Below are 21939 nucleotides of genomic sequence, written 5' to 3'. Positions count from 1 at the left end.
CCACATTTCTTACAGTCCCATCCATTCCTAGTTGTCCGTTCACATGTATATTTTCAAAAATTTCAACACTAACGTTTGTTTCTTTGTTTGATTGTGTAGCACATGAGTAAGGGTTATGTTAGAGCATCTCCAATGAAGAGGTAAAAATAAAAAAATATATATATTAAAATATTGTTTTAGCTCTTCAATATTTATTTTATATATTGAGAGTGGTAAATAAAATATTATTTTATCATTTCTCTTAAAAGAATGTTATTTATATATGTCTGCAAAAATACTAAAACACCATTCATTAAAATATAATGTGTTTTTTTTTCATAATTTTTTTTTTCCTTTGATTTTTTTTAAATCTATATTTTTTTTTGTTTGGTTTTTATAAAATTATTTTAATCTTAAGATCTATATCATGAGTTTGACAAGCCCACCTAAATTAAATTAATTAAGAATCGTTCGGATTGTTTTTAAACTTGTCAAGTAATTAACCGGGTCATATCAAATTATTAAAATAATTATGTATTAAATATATTAAAATACAATGTGCTATTCTAAATAATTTTTTATCTTGCACATGAAAAAAATTATATTCATACTATTAAAAAAATATATATACTATCAATTTGACACTTGGGAGATGCTCTTATAGCTAGAATGATGTTACACTTTTACGTGCTCCCACAGCTACTGTCCCTCATTTTGGAATTATCCCTCTCCCTCCTGCCATGTCTATGTATCCTCTCTTCCTTTCATTATAAATGAAATCATCATAATGAAATCATCATTATGATGGAATCATTCCATTGAAGTGGATGGTTGGAAACTCTTTTGTCCTTATTGAAATTCGGATATCATCATTATTGCGTAATTATTGCCACAGCTTTGTTTCTAAAAAGTGAGTCAAAAAGCCATTTTTTGTTCACGAAACCCTAGCAAGCATTCATGAAGGAAATGAATGAAGGTGAATTAATCAAATAATATATCAAGAGAGTACGTAAATGATACCTAATAAAAAATGATTCTATAGATCTAATGTCTGGAACCCTAAACACACTGTACCTTTAGCTATAAACAGATCCATCCCTAGCAGAGAGAGAAGTATATTCTAAGCTACACATTCTTCCCTAGTTAAACGCATGCAGGATAAGGTTGACTTCTGTCTGTAATTTCACGTCAAACCTTCCTTTAGAGCTTCAGATAGAGCAGCGAGAATTTCATTTGCACTCCCTTCAAGTTACTAGCTCGTAGGCCATAGCAATATTTCCATGGCTTCGACTAATTTAAACTAGTAACCAGACACTCGAATCAAGAACCACTGTTTTACATTTTTGTGTCTTCCTCATTACTTGGCTCTTGATTTGAGGGGAAGTGCTCTTAATTTCGAACTGTGCGAAAACTAGCAAAAACTACAAAGAGATCCCCAGTTAGAGTAGTGAAATCATTTGGGTCTTCGAGGAAACTTTTGTAAGAAATATATTACCCAAAATCAATGGCGAAGTCTCTCCGTTTGGCCTTAATTAGCACTATATAGTAAACCATTTTGTCATGTAAATGTCTTTTTTTCCCCTCCCTTGCCCGTATATTCTTAAAATCAATTTGATCATCAATTGTATGCACACTTGATTTATCCAAAATTATTCCACCTTCCGTATTGCATTGATCATTCTGCATTTAGTATTAGAGGTAGAATTGATATCAAACACGAAGAATTTGAATACTGATCGCATTTTGTGAAACCAATCAATGTCTTGTAAATAATTTTTATATGCACTTAAACTTGAGAAAACAAACAAATTCGACGTGGATTATAAAGAATGTGACTTTTCATAATTTAGGAATATTTTTATATGTTCAAAGAAATGTTGTAATCTATAATTTACTATGCAATTGGGTATAATTATATTTTAAATAATTTTTATCGATGAATGACATGATGTATATCCAAGTGGATGACATATGACATATCGTTCTGGATGCGCTTGGGTGTTTTTCTTTGAAGCCAAGTAAAACCTATTTAAGCTAGTTCTTAAAGACCTCTTTCTCTTTTCTCTCTTTCCTTTTTTTTGGTTTTTTTATTTTACAATAATTTCTTTTAAATAAAATTAATAAGATGATATTGAAAAAACTGTTTTTGGTTGTTCCATAATTTTCAAAATAAGCTTATAGCTTGTTATGGTGATATTAGTGATTGTTTTACTAATAATTATTAATGAACCTGACATACAATTTGTTCATGAAAGAAAAAATTACTCATGATGATATTCAAAGAAAGTAAATATCTCTATTATTATTTTTTATTGTAAATTACTTATATAATTTTCTCAAAACATACTTGTGTTTCCGTAAAATTCTCAATTAAATTTTTAATAAAAAATTAATCAACCATAATTCTTATGTTGAACATATGTTTTTTTTTTAAATGCCTTTCTATCAACAAAACTGACAAATGCATGCAAATACAGGAATTTGCGGCTGAAATATAAATTTTGATTTTGATTTTCCAAGAATCTCAGCACTGGAATTAGTGGTAGAATATTCTGTTTTAATTTCGTCACTGGTTCTATGAAGATTATTTTTAAAAATATATTTTTATTTTCTTAAATCCCAATTTATTAATTTTTAATCCTTGCAAATGGAATTTCAAATTCTATGCAATAGGCTAGCTAGGTACATGCTAAGGGACCATGCTAGGGTACATGCTTTCTCTGTCTCAAGCATAAAACCTAAGAAAGGCGTGTGAACGTGGGGTGGCGCGTAGATAGTACGATGGTGTGGTCCATTCTCTCTCTTTTTTTTTTTTTTTTCATTCTTACATTACTTGATGTTTTTAGAATTGTCGGTAGGAGGAGTTATGATTTAAAATATTTTTTTTAAAAAAAATATATTAAAATAATATATTTTTTATTTTTTAAAAAATAATTTTAAAATAATATATCAAAATTATTTAAAAATAAAAAATAATTTTTAATAAAAAAAATATTTAAAAAAACACAGTTTCAACTACGTTCTACTATATTGCTTTAACAAGCAATTTTATGTTATGTAAAACTTGAAGTTCAATTCATTTGATTTCTAATTTAATTTCTTTGCATGAAATGGTTGAATTTAATCTTAACATTCACAAAATAACAAGATAGACAAAATTTTGTAATATTATCATATTATCGTCGTATAAATCACAGGTAATAATAAGATTTACACAAAAAAAAATGAACCAATTTTCTTACAGGCTGACAGATATTTAGAGATATGCTAGAACTCTTTCCTCTGCCCGAAACTTTGTGTACTCACTTACAGGGGCGGAATCAAAGGGAGGCAAGCAGGGGCCCGAGTCCCTGTAAAAAAAAATTGTGATGATTAATTCTATAGGTTTTTTTTTGTTCTTAGTAATAGTGTAAGAAGATGGGATATTTAAATAGGTGGGCCTTCTAATGGTAAATATATTTGTAGTTCATTGACTTTAAAATTATCTACGTGGACATGAAAAGAAAAAATATGAAGTTATAAATAACTTTTTTAACTTAATGGATTTTACCCTTTTTTTTTTCTAATTGCAGCCCTTATATAAAAGATAAAATACAAAATTAAAAATATAAATAGCAAACAAAAAGATTGAAGCAAAGTGCTATTAATTAATTTTTTTTATCAAACAAATCAAGGTAATTGAGCATCATTAACCTCAAATTTAAAATTTATTTTATCTTGTTCTGAGATGTTTATTAAGAATTTGATGAGATTTTTTCATAATTCTATTATTTTAGCTTCCTTTTATTTTTTTGCTCGAATCTGCTAGTTTTATCAAATTTATTATTGAATTCTTGTTATAATGATTTTTTTTCTAATTAATTAGATATATTTTATTGGTTTATCTTGATTATATTTTTTTATGTTTTGTTTTTAGTAGAATCACCAAAATTACCAATTTTTTTTTCACGATGAAGATGAAATTAACTTCATCACTTTAATTCAATTTGGTATTGCTCAAAATCTTTTACCTTGTGCAAAGATCATTATATATTTGTATTTATTTTATAACTTATGTATAATAAATTAAAAAATATTATGTCTTGTTATATTAATTTGGTCTCCCCTAATAAATAATCCTAGCTCCGCCCCTACTCACTTCTCTTCCTTTTTTTTATTTAACATTTCTTTTATTTTTCTCTTCTACCCACCTATTTATTAAAATATACTAAAAGGAATTGACTTTTGTACGTAGCAATGGATAGTTAAAAGCCTCTTTTTTTTTTTTGTTCTCAAAATTTCAAAGAAAATTAGAACTCTTTTATATATATATATATATATATATATATATATATATATATACACTTATTAGATTTATAGGGTATTAGTTTCTATGATTTATTTTAATTTGCTTTCTATAAAGTTTCTTGATCTCATAACCTGAGTTATGAGTTTTGCGAGTTAAACTTGTTAACTCGGGTTATTTTTTTTTGTTTTTTTAACTAATTTTTTCTCAACTCCATCCTTCAACATTGAGTTGATCGGGAATTGAGTTTCGTAATTATTTTTTGATTTGTTTTATATAGGGTTATCACGGTTTCATAACCTAGATCGCGAGTTTTATTGTTTAGTCAGGTTGACTTGGGTTTTTTTGTTTTTTTTAATTGAATATTATTTTTTCAATTTCATTATTTAACATTTAGTTTATTTAAAATTAAAATTTATAGTTTTTTTATTTGCTTTATATGAAGTTATCTATGTCTCTTGATTCAGGTTTGACAGATTAACCCGTGTTAACTCATGTCATTTTTTCACTTATTTTTTTATTTTTTAATTTAATTTCTCAATATTAAATTGATTTGAAATTAAAATTCATACTTGTATCCCTTTCTATTGGAGCCCCTTGGGAACTTTGTAGGGTGGGGGAGATGTTTTGATCAGGACATGCAATTTTATATATGTAACAACTCTTAGGAACATTATGGAGACATAGCTCATAGTTTGGAATTCTAAGCAAATCATCGAACCTGTTTGGGTGTGATTTTGAAATTTTGGATTTTTAAAATTTTGAAATTAATTCTTCAATGAAGAGTTAGCTTTAAACATAAGATTTAGCAATGGTGTTTGAGATTTTAATAGTATTTTTAAATTCTTTTTCAAAGTGCATTTAAATGTTTTTGAAAATCAATATCAAATTCTTGTTTTTTATAATATTTTTTTTATGATTTTAATATATTGATGGTAAAAATATTTTAAAAAATTATTAAAAATTACTTTTGGAAACTCTTCCATCAAAATAAAGAACATACACTAAAAAAAAGTGAAATCAATTCTAGCCAAATCTCGAGGTTCCAAGCGGATTGTAATTAAAAGGAAGTAGGCTTTGAGACGAAATCTAGTGGATTGATGGTATGGTCTTGAAGAATGAGGAATGAGGTGGGCTTGCGTTGAATATTTTTAAAATATTAGAAGCCCAACACGAGCAACTTGGACTCTAGCCGTGGCTCTAATATGGACTCTCATATTGAATAAAGTGTAGCCCTATAGATAAGGCCCAAACAATGAAAAGAGAAAAAATCAAAATGATATTATTTTTAAAAAAAATTAAATAAAAAAATCTTAACAAGTTTTTTTTTATTCACGTTATGTGTTTAGACTAACTTATATGTATCTCGACTAATCCCTACAGGTCCTGAAATTAACATTTAGATAAGCCTTCAATGGCCTTCAATATTAGCAATCATAGAGCTCGAACTCGAAATCATAAGCGAAATAAATTTTTTAGTTTTAATTTTTTATCATTGAACCACCTATTTGATGATTATGTTAATACATTTTTTATCCGATTACTAATTAACTTTTTTGTTTTTACTAGATTACGTTGAATCAATATTTTTTTTTAATGAAAGCCAGAGTAATCTAAATTCTAGAGTGAACCGCCATACGAGTCCAGATTTTATAACCATGGTACATATTATTTTGAAAGTTTTTAAGATTGTGTTTGGTACGAGGTGAAAATTTTGAAGAAAATATGTTTTATGCTTGTGAATTCGTCCCCTTCCTTGGCAGTACGCGCAACTGTTTTATGCTTGGCTTTCGCTAACGTTGTTCTTAAATGCTATGGTTTGATGTTTAATGAATGAAAAACGCAGGTGCTCATCAAGCCCTACAAAGCTATCGAGAAATGGAAAGAATTAAGCCATGCTTGACTGAATCACTAAACAGGGATCGATGTCCTGGTAATGTTGGCCTCAGATTCTTCAGGGCAGAAACAATTTTGGACAAACTAGGTTAAACACTTAGCACACTTTTAGTTATAATTAGTTAATAAAACCTACATGTCTAGATATGCAGCTAGATACATTGGTCTGGCTCTAGTGTCCAGGGTATGATAGTTCTGGTATAAGATGTCTGTAATTTAGGCCCTGTAGCTCCACCATGTCCTATCAAAATCAGCATTAACTGTTTTTTTTTAAACCATTTCTTTAATAATAAATACATTCCAATAAAAAGATAACCCCATCCACTTCTTTTAGTTTTTGCAACTCTTTATGACAAGAACAATTCTATTATTATATTGTTCCAGTCCACAAAGTTTATATCAAAATAAACAATAATAAGAACACTGAGTTTTTTTAATATATTGTATAATGTCATTTTAACTTAGTATTTTACTCTAAATATATTTATAATAAGATAATTAATATGGTATTCATGTAACGCAAAGTTTTAACAAAACAATCATAACTTAACATCTCGGTATAACTAGTCATGGTTTAAAGCTTTCAAAAGAGATCCAAGAGATATTTTTTTCGTTTTAATTATTTTTCTATTTATATTTGGATTTTTCTTGGTCATGTCAGTTTTAAATTCTATAAAAACAATTGAAGTGTTTTTTTTTTATTAGATCATTGATCCTCAAGGTATTATTATGAAGCACGAGAAACAGATGATACCGAAGCCATTATCTACAAGATCAACTGTGCATTCTCCATTTCCTACCAAAATAACAAACTTCAGCCCTGTTGAGGCGGCAACGCTGCAGGCTGCACCGACAAGTGGCAGCGATTCACACAATAGATCCCCATATTAGTGGACAACACGTAAGTCATCTTTAGACAGACGGACAATCCTCAACCATCCGATCATGTACCAAAAACTCAATCCCCACCCTTCATCTCAACATCACAAGCCAGGGACAATCTTGTAATTTTCAAAGATCCACGAGGAGGATCGTTTTGTTGTCCAAGTACAAATACCCACCACGACCCCTTCTTCTTTTTTGATTATCGTGGGTGTCCGGGCCAGCTTGCGCGCACCTCGACTAATCCCACGGGTCCTAAAGTTAACGACCATGTAAGCCTCCAGTGGCCATCATATGAGCAGCCATAGGGTTTGAACCTGAGACCTAAGAGGGAGCAAACCCCTTAGTCCCAAGCTCTTACCACTAGGCCACCGCGACCCCTTCTTCATTTCAAGCCCCCCTGGAGAGAGAGAGTTGTCTGTTATAATATCTACATCTTGTGCCCATTTTGCCCTTGGACTGCAAACATCCTCTTAGGCCAGTATGCGTGAAATTCTTCACATTCAAGGAGGGCAATGCGGGAACCAAATTGGATCAAAATTCTGGGAGGTGGTCTGTGATGAGCATGGCATTGATCCCACCGGCCGGTACGTCGGAAATTCGGAGTTACAGCTAGAGAGAGTGAATGTATATTACAATGAGGTTAGTAACGGCCGGTATGTGCCACGGGGTGTGCTTATGGACCTTGAGCCTGGCACTATGGACAGTATCAAGACCGGTCCATATGGGCAGATTTTCCGGCCTGATAACTTCGTTTTTGGGCAATCTGGGGCAGGAAACAATTGGGCTAAAGGCCATTACACTGAGGGTGCTGAGCTGATTGATTCAGTCCTTGATGTTGTCAGGAAAGAGGCTGAGAATTGTGACTGCTTACAAGGTAAGTTTGCTTGACATAAAATTTAGAAGCAAATTTGTTGTTTAATAATCCTATGTTGCTGTTTGTCGGAGATTACTAGGATACTAAATTGCTCATAATCCTGATAGATTAGACCAGCATTTCCCCTGAAAAATTCAATGGAATTTCTTTCAGTATAATTTCTGTGGACGAAAAAGTATATTAACCGTTTTCCTGATCAACGCAGGATTTCAAGTATGTCATTCCCTAGGAGGAGGCACTGGGTCTGGAATGGGAACTTTGCTCATCTCAAAAATCAGAGAAGAGTATCCAGATAGAATGATGCTCACATTCTCTGTGTTCCCATCTCCCAAAGTGTCAGACACGGTTGTGGAGCCATACAATGCTACCCTCTCTGTTCATCAACTGGTGGAGAATGCTGACGAATGTATGGTTCTTGATAATGAAGCACTCTATGATATTTGCTTCAGGACTCTCAAGCTCACTACCCCAAGCTGTGAGTAGGTTACAATATTACTGAATCTTGGTCATAAAGCAATAGAGTGGTTTGAAATTCATGCAACCAAATAAGACTTGTAATTTTGGGTTTGGTTTTTGACCATTTTAAACCAATGATTTCTCTTTGAAACTTCCTTTGATGAATAGTTTTTGTTTCTTTTTTTACAGTTGGAGACTTGAATCATCTGATTTCAGGAACAATGAGTGGTGTTACTTGTTGCTTGCGCTTTCCGGGTCAGCTTAACTCAGACCTGAGAAAACTAGCTGTGAACTTAATCCCGTTTCCGAGGCTTCACTTCTTCATGGTGGGGTTTGCTCCTCTGACATCTAGAGGATCACAGCAGTACCTTTCTATCACTGTCCCTGAGCTGACCCAACAAATGTGGGATGCCAAGAACATGATGTGTGCAGCTGATCCTCGACATGGGCGTTACCTCACAGCATCAGCTATGTTTAGAGGCAAAATGAGCACCAAAGAAGTCGATGAGCAAATGATCAATGCGCAGAACAAAAACTCCTCTTATTTTGTGGAATGGATACCAAACAATGTCAAGTCTAGTGTCTGTGATATCCCACCAAATGGGCTTTCAATGGCTTCAACTTTCATAGGCAATTCAACTTCCATACAGGAGATGTTTAGGAGAGTGAGTGAGCAGTTCACGGCAATGTTTAGGAGAAAGGCCTTCTTGCACTGGTACACAGGGGAAGGAATGGATGAAATGGAGTTCACTGAAGCTGAGAGCAATATGAATGATCTTGTGGCCGAGTACCAACAGTACCAGGATGCCACTGCTGAAGAAGAAATTGAGTATGAGGAGGAGGATGGAGTTGAAAACTGAAGGTGTTCGGTTATTTTGCTGCTTCATATGTTACGTTCTGCAGTAAATCGATAGGTTTTTGTTTTCTCATTTGAAGTCTTATGACGATGATAGTGAATATTTTTCTGATTTAAACGAGCCCTAGGAATGGCTCTCTCTATAAGAACGAAGGCATTGCTGCAGTGCTGCTCTGCTTAAGCCACTCTAGTAACTTGCTTTAACAGAACAAGGCATAAAGCCTCTTGTATGATCAGTCTCAGACTTCTGTGTTTTTTTGTTTACAACTTACTTTGATTAGAAAAATGTAGAACTAGGTGATGATTTTGCCTAGATTCTTCAACTCAAGCATCTACATTTCAAAATACCTTTGTTTGCTTTCATCAATTAACCAGTCTCATATCCTGCTAGATCCCTGTGCATTTTTTGTTGCCAAGTTCTGACCAAGACAGAATTTTTCTAGAAATTCAGAAATTCGACATTATTGGTTTGGGGAGTTTTTGACACCCCGTCAGCATTTGACCTTCCTTCACGACAAATCCCATATGTATCATGTCTCACACATGGAAATACAAAACACATACATGTTGGATAAGTAGATACTTTCCAGTTTCCCCCGAGAAAATCATAGCAGCAATGTCGCGGGGCGATGTCCGGCTCACACGCTTTAAAATTCCTTTGAGAGGTATTGTTTGGAAGAAAAAAAAGTTGTGGATTTAATTATAATATTATAATTGAGGTTTTGGGGTTACAACCTAGCATATTATAGTTATCCAACATTAGGTTGGGCCAATCCCAGCCAGTTCGGGCCGACTAGCGGCCCAAAAGGGTTGAGCTGATATCGGCCCAACGAATCTAGTCCTTTTTTTTATTTTAGATGGGCTGGACCCAGCCCATCAATTTGGGCTGAGCTGAATTAGGTCCAGCCCACCGCCAACAGCTAATTATATTGTAGAATATGAACAGTAATTCACGCTCTGCATGCAATTAAAATGGTTGCAGGTTGCAGGGAGAAGAGAAGGATGGAAGGAGGAGAAGCTCACTTGACGTAAGAGTTTCAGCTGTGATCAGGAGGTTTAGCTGGTGGTTCAAGAGGTATTAGTGGAAGAGATTGTAGCCGGCGTTAGCTATTAGAGGAGGGAGAAGAAACTTGCAGAGGAGAGAGAAAGGAGCTCGCGGTGGCTATCTCAGATGCAAGGGTGGCCGATTGGTGATCGTGTTGGCAGCTCATGGTGGAGCTGTTGGTGTAGGAGGCAATGATGACTCGACGAAGGAGGTGGGGGAAACTAACGATGAGAGAAAAAAGATGAAAACAGTAGGATGACTGGTTTTTGGCCAACTTTGGAATCAATTTTCTTCCTCTCTAGGGCATGGAATTCACCCCTATTTATCGAGGGTGGAAGAGGAATATATTTTCTTTACTGGTGTCAAATCTTGTCTCTTGATTCGATCTGGAATGATCCCAACCGTTGGTTCAATGTCATCATGAACTGCCAAAATTAGATGCTAAAGGTTGGACGGGTTGGGATCATTCCAGATCGAATCAACTTTGGGACGACGCCGCAGTAGCTATAGGGGCAATTGGCCGGCATGACCTACTCTGGGGTGTAGTACAATATCAACTCATCATAGTAGTGTATGTTTGGTTTAGTTTGGTTGAGAGATGAAACGTTAAATGCATTTGAAAAGTAATCATCTAGATAGCTTTTTCGGGTCAAAAGAAGAAGACAATAAATAGTAATCAGACGATATCATCTTCTTTTTTTTTTACTATTTACAAACAGCATTGTTTTGGACCTTAAATTAGGGATTTTGGTCAAAATTCAATTTGATCATCTATCTCTTAATTTCTTTCGATTAACCCTACATTAACCCTAAACTTTTGATTTAAAATAATTTTGTCCTTTAACAAATTTCAAAATCAGAGATGGCGACCTAGAGCTTGACCAAAATGCTATGGCATTGGTTTGTTGCCTTTCCGTGGATACCTGCTCTTCATACGGGTGCATTCTCAACTGGATTATGCTTATGGGTAGAGGTACTTTATTCTATTCTCTTGCACAGTTTGCTGAATCTGATATAGGTTGTTTCTAATTCCACCTTCAATATAATTGCAGGCGTATGGCTACTTGAAAATTTGCTCTTGTTTGAAGCATTCGATGTCTATTTGCTTGTTTTTGGATTGGCCCTTAAGTCCACTGCATTTATTCATACAGACTGCTGCCGTGCGTGATGTTTCAGCCATAGTTTATGGGCTCGATCCACTATGTGGTGCTGGTTTTGCTGGATGGATCGGGGCTGCTCTTGTGCTTGTTGAGTGTTTCATCTAAACTATATCAATCTATTTCAGTTTTCCTTAGCAGTATAGAAACTGATAGATGATCTACTAGGTTCACCAGCCCACATCAGGCCAGATACTAAAATCCTAGTTTGCCATGGACTGTGATCCTTGATACCTAAACTCCTTACAAATCTGTGAAGGCTGGATAGAAAGAACAGAAACGTGATCTTCTGCTTCTGGACAAGACAAAACCACAGGGCAGTCTCTCAACTTCTCCAGTTGTTGTCAGCTCACATAACTGACAAGTTCAAATGATCAACAAGAATCTTCCTTAAGTTCATGACATAATGTTTGCTTTTACAGAGACTTGAGAATGGCTGACAAATATTGTATACGCGTCGATAATAGTCAGCAGCAATGTATATATTTTCCTCAGTGCAGGAAAAAACCAAGATCCACATCATTCTGAAGGCATTTTGCTGCCTTGAACTTGATTGCATACAGCCCATCATAAAATTTTGCCCCAGGCTTCAGAAAAGAGAAACAATTCAGAACTTTTCCATATTATACATGCAAACTATGGGCTCTTTATTGAAGGTTGATTACACGAATTTAGTTGCAGATATTTCTTCGCAGTAACGTGTAATGCATCAATACCGTCCCCATGATCCTGGTTAAAGCATGTTCATTTTCCTCGCCCAAGCTGACATGCGCTATGAGTGATTAACTGGAGACAACCAGATCCAAGTGGACCAAACTGTCTCGAATTAAATGATATTGCTGGCAAGCTTGAACTGGATGAATAATATACATAGGAACATATCCCGCAGCTAAAATATACCATTAGTATAAATAAACTTCATAAACTCAGGAAAGATGGTATCCAATCTTATTGAACATCTTGCAAGTTAAAACTCCTGTGACCAAAGATGGGATAGTTCTATTATTATTACGACAACAAAAAAAAAAAAAAGAAGGTACAGTAAACTAGTTCACACATTAGACATCGGCTGGGATCATTCAACTGCGAAGAAAAGAAGAAAAGATCAACTAGTGTCCACGACACTTATTTAATATGGATAGTGCAACGTGCTACAGAAGCCAAGAATCATTTTTTCTTGGCGACGAACAGGCCCCATCGCTGCTCGCCAGATGAACTCCTGATCAGCTTTGCCTTCCATCCACCAACTATATCATTATAGTCTTCCTGGAAATCGATAATGATCAAGAGGAGTGTATAAAATGAGATGTATAAAATTAAAGAAAAATCAACCAAGACTTCCGGACTACAGAATGCAGTATACTCACTTCAGAGAAGTCATGGATAAATTCATCCTTCTCCCTTTCTATAGCATTTAATTCCCTTAGCAGAACTTGGTTGAACTGAGGCAGAAATAATAAATTAGGTTAAATTTAAAAGGCCAAAAGAGCACAGAAAAAATAAAAAAGGATACAAGATTATGGTTGATTTGTGCAGCACCTGATCAGTTCGGTCTTCCGCAATGACCTCATCAAAACCAGCATCCCTAAGCATCTGTAGATCATCAATAACAAGATAAGACATTTTTAGGATTTGGAACCAAAAACCACAATGTCAGGCAATGACAAACTATTTTAGATGCAAACAGACCTGGCCATATGCTTTCACATCATGAAGATCATATCCTCTCTGTTTAATGTACTCTGCAAATTCTGGTGATGGAGTTCCAGCACACTTGCAGTAATCACTGATAAGTACTTTACCTCCAGGCTTCAGCCACTTGAAGAAAGATCTAAATAATGCAGGTTTGTCCTGAAACATGGTAGTCCATTAAGTAAAAATAAATAAGGATGGGATTGTACAGTCAAATAGACAGCTTCTGACAACACAGCTAGTTAAGCACCATGTGAAAATTGTAATGGATTTCTCATATCACAGGTAATATAAAAAGCTTCAACATAAATCAGCTTTTTGCAGGTCAAAGAGCTTCTATTTTTCAAGAACAAAGATAACGGAGTGGAAAAATTATTTCCAGGAAACAGCACTCAATGCGGCGCCACAAACTGACCAATACCAACAAAACAGAACGAAACCTATGCACTACCAAAGAAAGACACAACTCTCCAATCTCAATATATCAAAACCTAATTGGCAGAAACATCTGAGAACTTACTTGAATGTGCAAAATGGTGTCCCGGCTGTAGATAACATCAAAAGTATTGTCAGGATATGTCTTCGTAGTGCAATCAGCAACTTCAAACTCAACAGAGCATTTGAGTCCAATGGCACGTTCAAGGGCAAATGAAATCATATTTATGGAGAGGTCAATGCCTACAACCTCCACTTCAAAGTTCTCAGCCATGTAAAAGTCACCTCCCCCAATCCCACAGCCAACATCTAGGACTTTCTGGCCAGGCTTAAGATCCAGCTTTTCCACAAATTCTTTGGTTGTCTCTGCTCAGATACAAATATTCATTTAGAAACGGTAATGCAGAAATAGGAATAAGAGATCATTGCACTAATCTGATAAATCTTTTAATATTGATAAAGAACATGTGCAAGGAAGAATTCCTGCATTAAAGTCTTTGAAAAATAAAAATACTCGTGTAATAGACAATTAAGAGAGTTCCCAGAAACTTAAGATATTTACAATGGTCTTCTCAATAAATGAAGGGATACATAAAGTGCAAATAATAGAAGCATGTTGTCTATTCAAGTTCTTGGCTTTCAGGTTGCAAATTCAAACTTAGTTTCCTTGTGACATTATGGGCATGAATGCATTAGTGGAAAGGGGCAACTTATAGCTCCCCACCCCCCCCCCCCCCACCCCGGGAAGAAGAGAAAAAAAAGAATAGAAAGGTAGCATACCCATTCCTCCTGTGCTCACAAAACCTTGACCAAAGACGCGTTCATAACGTAATATGCCATTAGATTTATATTGGACATTATCTAAGAATCGCTGGAACCCCTTATCATCATTTGAACTGACTTTCTTCCATATCCAACAAATCTGCACCGACAAAGCAAAACATCTTGTCAATTAACCCATTTAATTATGCCTCAAAGGAAACAAAACCAAAAGGATCCAGTTTTATTGCCTGATTCTGGTTCTTTTTGTTTTTCACATAAGCTGAAATGCATTTGCAGCCAATTAGAGAAAGCTCAAAAGAATTTCCAGACCCATCAAATGTATGGCATTCTTTAAACACCTGCAATACAATATAAATAGGTATCAGGTACTTTAAAAAATAAATTACCATCACATATTATATAGTTCTACCAATTCATTTTTGTGTGCATTAATCAATCCCAAGAAAATGGAATGATGCATAGATGTATAATGTTTTATCCAAGTATTCATAATTAGTTTTTCAAAACTTGATGAAGATCTTGATAGTTATTGCTTAAAACCTAGATGTTAACTGTAAAATGATCTTCCATGTGGCAGTAACCCTGCATTATGATTCATGAATCACATAAATTTTGGAACAGCAGGCGTGATGAATCATCCATCATTCATTTTCCTCCTGAAACTAAGAATCGTATTGGTTCAAGAAACATTCCAATCTGACTGGTGTTATCAAACCCATGTGTCCAACCAGAAATACTTAAATCAAATCATTTAACACAGCCCAAGTTTGGGTCCAATCATCAATCAAATCCAATTTTCACATGCTAGATAGATTTATGCTATATGCTGACATGGCACTAAAATTCCATTTTAGAGTGATTATTTAAAACTGAAAATAAAATGATATCCAGCCACCAAACCATATTATAACAGATATAAATATAATTTTCTAGTTTATCACATTCAGATAATAAAAATTCAGAGCCCTTTCAAGGAATAATTTGAACAAGAAGCAAACCTTTGTGTAGAATCTGGGTTCACGGTAGTGGGTTGGGTTGTATTTTCGCTTGGAATCTCCAGATTGATGAAAACAAGACTCTCTAAAGAAAATGAACCCCCCAACCTTTAGCCATTTGACCATCCTTTCAACCAGATTCTCCACCTGCAATCCATGTTAGGAATATACAAGAGATAAAGACACCATCAGAGTGCAGAAAAAGAAAGTACTAGAGATCACTAACTTTCAAGCACAAAGAATACACCAGATACTTAGTAAGCATGGATGAGGTTAGGCATACAAAAGCTATGACATAGAAATGCAGCATTAGAACAATGAAAATTGTGAGCCAACAGAACCAACCCAGTAGATCATTTGCCAAAAAAAAAAAAAGTAGCGCTGCAGGGACACTCTGATACTAAGTAAGTAGAAATTGAAGCAATGGACCAGTACTCGAAAACATCTTGGAAATCTAACTAGATACTTCTTCTACCTGCAGGTTTTGGGTTCCATCCAATCATGGAATGGGTGGTTAGGATTTAAAGAAAATGAGAAGGCTGCCCTATTTTGTAGTCCAAGACCCAATGAACCTTACGACCAACCAACAATAAAAAAAAATGGAAAGGGAAGGGAAGGAAACATTTATATCACCACTTTTAAAACTAAAAAGGTCAGATCTTACTGTTGATATGTAATGATTATCTGCATTAGGAGTACCATTTTAGTTGCAAAAGGTCAATAAGAAGATATTTGCATTCTATTATCTCCATAATATACAAGGGTGGAGGAGTGTTACATATTTATGGTCCCAGAAGAGCAAGGTCTGGTAAAAGAAGATTTGGAAGCATTTCTCATAATTGTTTTAAAACAAACAGTTGAAGGCATCGAGAAAATAAAAGGCCAGGGAAAAATCACATGATATTTATGGGCATTTCACTTAAAGATTGATGCAACAACAGTCATAATCATACCAAGCTTTCATCAAATGTAAGTGACAGACTCCAATAAGATCATCAAAGCACTGACCACTAATTCCAAGAAGCCTTAAGATGAATTACTAACAAATCTGTAATCAAAACAACAATTAAGCAAGACAAGCAGGAATAAGGATCAAGTCTGTTCACCTCCTTGTCGGAAAGATACATGAGAAGCCAATTTGAGAATATCAAATCCACCGATCCCTCTGAAAAATTCAGATCTGGGGATGTCACATCAGCGCACATAAACTTGACATTCTTATAGTGTCCATTAATATTTTCATTCTGCAAACAGAAGATTCGACAGATGGGAAAAAAAATCAGATAAAACTCAAACAGAAATATTGCATAAAACATTAGACGCCCAGTTCAGCAAGCACAAACAAAAAGCTCTTTGTGAATATGGAGGACCACAGTCACCTTTTTTATGGCACTCTCAATGAAGTCCAGAGCCACAACTTGGCTGGCCTTCTGTGCCAATTCCCCAGTGAAGCGGCCAATACCAGCTCCAAGTTCCAAAACTGTTTTTCCTTCATAGGGTGGAAGCAGAGAAAGTATCTCAGGTCTCTCTTCCTTGTCAAGTTCAGATGCTTTGGAGTCAAGCATCATCGCATTCACACTCAAATCAGAAATGTTATCCATCCAATATTTCTTTTGAATCTCGCGTTCTTCCACTATCAAACCCACAAAAAAAAACCAATATAAGTCCAATCTCAACACAATGCACGCACATATACACCTACAATATCCTAAAAAACGAGTTCCAAAGACAGAAAGACTAACAAAGAAATCGGATAAAATAAAAATAAGTGATTCTTGAAAAAACATTAGAAAAAGAAGAAGGGCATTTTACCATGAGCAGCCATTGTTGAAACGAACTTTGTTGAACAAGGCAGAGAGATAATGAAGAAAAGGAAGGGGGATCTCTCTCAAAAAGAAAAGATTTTGAAAGGAGATGATGGTGATGAAAACGCTAACTACCAACCCTCAACGGCAATGCGAGATCTTGAAAAGCTCCTGGATCTACGGTTACAAGCCCTGCCTTTCTGCTGCATCACCACCTATTTGCTCTGCAATCAAACTCTCTCTCTCTCGCTCAGGATACTCTGTTTGGGATCTGCTGATACCTAGGTATGTGTGGGCTTTTATAGAGATAAACGGTGAAGAGGTGGCTGCCTCCTCCTTGCCCCCTTTTTTTTTCCTAGTTAACTGCATGTTTAATTTTTTTTCTTTATTATCGTATTATACCGCTACTATACTATTTTGGTATTTCTTTATTACAGTATTATACCACTAATATACTATTTTAGTATTTCTTTATTACAGTATTATACCACTACTATAACTATTTTAGTATCTCACCTACCACAGTCATTTTTTTTTGTCGGTTTTTTTATATCTGCTTTTCTAATGATGTGTTATTATCAAATATAAAATAAAAAAAATCTTTTATGTGATTATAAAATATGTAATCATTTTACACAAAATTGTGAAATCACACCTTAATTTAATTTATTTAAAAGAATAAATTGTTTTGAATATTCAACTTAAGATTTAAATTTGAAAAGTTAATAATTTGATAGTTAATAATTATTTTTTATAATTTCAATAGAATTTATTTTTTAAAATATTTTTTACTTATAAATATACTGAAATAATATTTATTTATTTTTTAAATTTATTTCTGACAATGTTTATATTAAAACAATTTAAATATATATAAAAAAAATTTAAATATAAAAATATAAAAAAAAATTAAAAGCACGGTTTAACCTCAATCCATAAACAAAAAAAAAAAATCCATATGAATTTCAATTTCACAAATATGCATAAAACAAACGAAAGTGGAATTAAGAAACCAAGTCTAGGATCTACAAAATTATAGTTTTAAGATTATTAATTAAATTAATATTAATTAAGATAATTGAATATTCGATATTGGAAGGAGTATTTGTAACCTTTTCGATCCGACAGAAAACTTGAGGGACCACTTCTTCAGAATCCATACCAAAATAGGATTATTTTTTCTTCGAGATCGAAGCAAATCTGGCAGTGGTATGGTGTCACGTGAGCCTATGGTCACTTGCCACGTGCACTCGATGGCCCACTTGCACCACTTAGTTTTCTATTCTGTTGCCTTTTGTCGCTATATTACTGATGTTAAAGATTCTACATAAGGCGACGAGTTTTGTACTGTGCGTTGCCGCCATTTTTGTACTATATGTATATGACTCATCTTTTTCTCGTGAAATTTGGGGTCACGGGACTTTGATTTTTTTCTTTCCTTTTATTTCTTAAAATTATACTTGGACATATTGTTATTGAATTTAATTCATTTTTCTAAAAAAGTTTTTTGTAAAATATAACTTAGAGAAATATGCAGAGACCATTGCTTTGAATAAATAAAAACAAATTTCAATATTTTTCATAAATATGTTGTTTTGTAGAACTAATATGACATCAACATCCCATTAAGTAAAAATTAGAGATGAGAATTAAAAAAAAATATGTGTCTCATAAAATATTTCATTAACTTTGAAATAAAATCATTTTAATTTTTTTTTCATGATGATAATTTTTCTATTAATGTATTTCTTATTTATCTTAGAAAAAAATATATTTTTAATTGGAATTATTTTTCTTGTTTTAAAAATTATTTTAAAAATTTTAAAATAAACTAGCAAAAAATATCAAAATAGTATGTCCATATTTAAAAGATAAGAAGGTTATAAGTGTGATAAAATTATGTTCATAATCCATTTAAAAATTTTAAAGAAAAAACACTTATTTCAATCAAATTTTAATAAATAATTTATTATTAGTAATATTATTTTCATATTAGATACATAATTATTAAAAATTAAATTATTACGATTTAAATAAAAATCTATAATATTATTTAAAAACTATGTTAAAACTGAACAGTAAGTGAATCTGGTAATAAAGCTTTGAAATGTAAAAAAAATAAAGAAAAAGAGGAAGGGTTATCCTCAAGGTCTAGCCCACCTATACTAGACTAATCAAACAATGTCAATCATTACTTACCATTGATGTCATTAGTCTCCATAATATGACAAACTAACCAAATAATATTGTTCATCAATAACCACTAATGGCATTAGCTTCCATACCTTAACAGACTAATCAAATAATATTGATTATTAGTAACCATCGGTTAGTCTCCACATAGTGATAGACTAATTAAACATTACTCTTAGAGCGTGTTTGGCAGTGTGGTTGCAGGTGCTTTTCAAATAGCTTTTCGTGCCGAAATGCATGTCAATGATGTTTTTTTATTTTTTAAAAATCATTTTTGACATCAGCACATCAAAACGATTCAAAAAGTACAAACCGCACTCAATTTTAGCAAAAAAAAAAAATTCAAATTTTGACGAAACGCAGGTACAAACGCAGTACCAAACGTTCCCTTAAACCTTACATATCAAGTTCTCCTCATGTTTCTTAGTAATAGACCCAACACATCATTCCACTTCAACCAAAATCATATTCATCATAACACTTTACATATCTCATTGGGTTATCCTAACTTGAAACCCTTCATACTCACCTCACAATTTATCCAATATCTTATTATATTTACATTTTTACAGTTCCTTTGTCTCAAATCAAAATATAAATTATAATATTGTATTTTTATTATCCATTTTTTTATATATATACTCACTTGTTCAACCAAATATAATACTACCCATTCAAAATGGTCATTTTTACTACCAAATACAATATTACATATTCAAAAAGCCCAATTTTGAACTACTAAGTGAGATATTTCACTCCCGGAATTCAATGTTCATATTATAAATACACAATTTCACTTCATCATGTATACATACATTTTGATTTTATAAATTAATGTTTTTTTCCACTTCCACTAACATACCAAGTTTATACCATTTCAATTACATCCTTTATCATCATGTTCCGACCTTTCACATTAAACACCCATATAAATCTTGTCTTCTAATATCTCGTATCATAACTAATGCATACTTTGCATTTCTCAATATTCATTAACTTGTTCTTTTCACAACTCGATTATTTCATTATTGAGCCGAACCCAATTTCAAGTGAGGTCATAGTTTCCTTTCAAACTTTCACACCTTATTATTTTTCATGCCTAAGAACATAATACTACACTGAAAGCCTCATTCTAATCAATCCAACACATTAAAGCTTGATTTACATAAAGCAAATTCAACATAACATATTTAAAACTTCAATTAATCCTTAAAAAAGGTTTTTTTAACCTCTATTAGCAAAACAAAAATCAAAGGTTTTGAACCAAGTCAATCTATTATTTCTCATTTTTCTCTAAGATTTCCTTTTTTTTTCTATCCAACCAAAACTTTCTCTCTCTTTTTCTCACAAACCTTAGCTAAAAATCCCTTCATTTTCTCTTTTCTTTTATTATCTCAATTAATCCCTTCATTTTAATGAATTTCCTAAGAAAATTTTGAGAAAAATGAAGGAGAGAAGCTTTCTCTCTCTAAAAACATCCATCGCTGCTGGAAATAGCCTTTAAAGGTTGATTTTATACTTATTTACAATTTTCCCTTTATTTAATGTTCGTTGTATTTTTTGCGTAAACTACCCAGCTTCCAACCTAAGTTGCAAAGTCTTTCCAAACTTCAATTGATCTAAAATCTAAAATCCCAACATAAGGTAGTATAACATATCACGAGACTCTATGCAAAATCTCAGCCCGATCTGACAGTCAAATTGGAAGTTATACATGATAGCGTAAAATTTATCAGTTTGTGATTTTTCATTAAAAATCTAAATTTTATTATTCAATCCTTATATAAATAATATGAATTAGACCTTAAAGTGTGTGTGTGTGTGTGTATTACTTTTATATACAATAGATATATTGAACTAATAAAATCAATTGGTAGTATGCATAAGGGTACAAATGGAAGAGTTTGAGTTTTATGGCTTTACGAAGGAAATTTTTAAGTGAAATTTTTTTTAGGTAGAGCCTCGAACAAGGGAAACTCTGCCAAGATTCTACTAAAATAAATAGGATAATCCTTTATATGTTATGGACGAAATTGAATGATGGTATATATAGGAAAAAAAATAATTTACTTTGTTTTCCATGCGTATACATGTTGGGAGTTATATTGAGTGATAAAAAATATGTGGTATTACATAACTAATCTCTCTATTATAGGTATTATAACCCCTCTAAATCTCCAACAAATTACCTATTAAGTGAAAGTGCTAAATGTTGTTGTTCTAATTATACAACAACAACAACAACTTTGTACCCTTCTACTTCCTTAAAGAGAAATATAAAATCTAACACCCTTGCATGCACCACTGAATGCGTATATATAACTCTAGTTTCTTAAAAGAATAATACAGAATGACGTGCAAACATATAGGCATGAGAACAATCATATTACAACCCTTCACAGGAGTTGCTCCTATAATGAAGAGAGCTCATCAACAAGTCCTAGCCACATGAGTGGATATCGCAATCGATCTCCCTTTGAGTTTCACTCGTGTATTCCTCACTAAAAAGATCCTGATGCAAGATAAGATAAATGATTATATGAGCTATTGAGAATGAACAATATCCCCTATAAGTGGAAGATTTTCTATTTTGTCATTGAGTG

General features: G+C 33.2%; 2 protein-coding genes across 2 annotated transcripts; one reads left to right on the top strand and one right to left on the bottom strand.

Annotated features, from left to right (window-relative positions):
* The first annotated feature begins 7450 nt into the window (after positions 1 to 7450).
* On the top strand, positions 7451 to 9559 carry LOC133678415 (tubulin beta-5 chain-like). Its single transcript, XM_062100709.1, has 3 exons — positions 7451 to 7919; positions 8125 to 8394; positions 8565 to 9559. Exons 1-3 carry the CDS (start codon positions 7526 to 7528, stop codon positions 9233 to 9235), a joined length of 1335 nt encoding a protein of 444 aa, XP_061956693.1. The 5' UTR covers positions 7451 to 7525; the 3' UTR covers positions 9236 to 9559.
* Positions 9560 to 12356: 2797 nt separating this feature from the next.
* Positions 12357 to 17480, bottom strand: LOC133678568 (phosphoethanolamine N-methyltransferase 2-like). Its single transcript, XM_062100922.1, has 11 exons — positions 17151 to 17480; positions 16718 to 16971; positions 16445 to 16582; positions 15342 to 15485; positions 14571 to 14681; positions 14341 to 14482; positions 13646 to 13926; positions 13123 to 13284; positions 12973 to 13026; positions 12801 to 12875; positions 12357 to 12699 (listed from the first exon to the last, which is right to left on the bottom strand). Exons 1-11 carry the CDS (start codon positions 17161 to 17163, stop codon positions 12601 to 12603), a joined length of 1473 nt encoding a protein of 490 aa, XP_061956906.1. The 5' UTR covers positions 17164 to 17480; the 3' UTR covers positions 12357 to 12600.
* Between the last annotated feature and the right edge of the window lie 4459 nt (positions 17481 to 21939).

Source organism: Populus nigra, chromosome 18 (genome assembly GCF_951802175.1).
Source record: "Populus nigra chromosome 18, ddPopNigr1.1, whole genome shotgun sequence".
NCBI lineage: Eukaryota > Viridiplantae > Streptophyta > Magnoliopsida > Malpighiales > Salicaceae > Populus > Populus nigra.
Note: the sequence above shows the minus strand (reverse complement) of the source record. Positions and strands in the feature narration are given on the sequence as shown.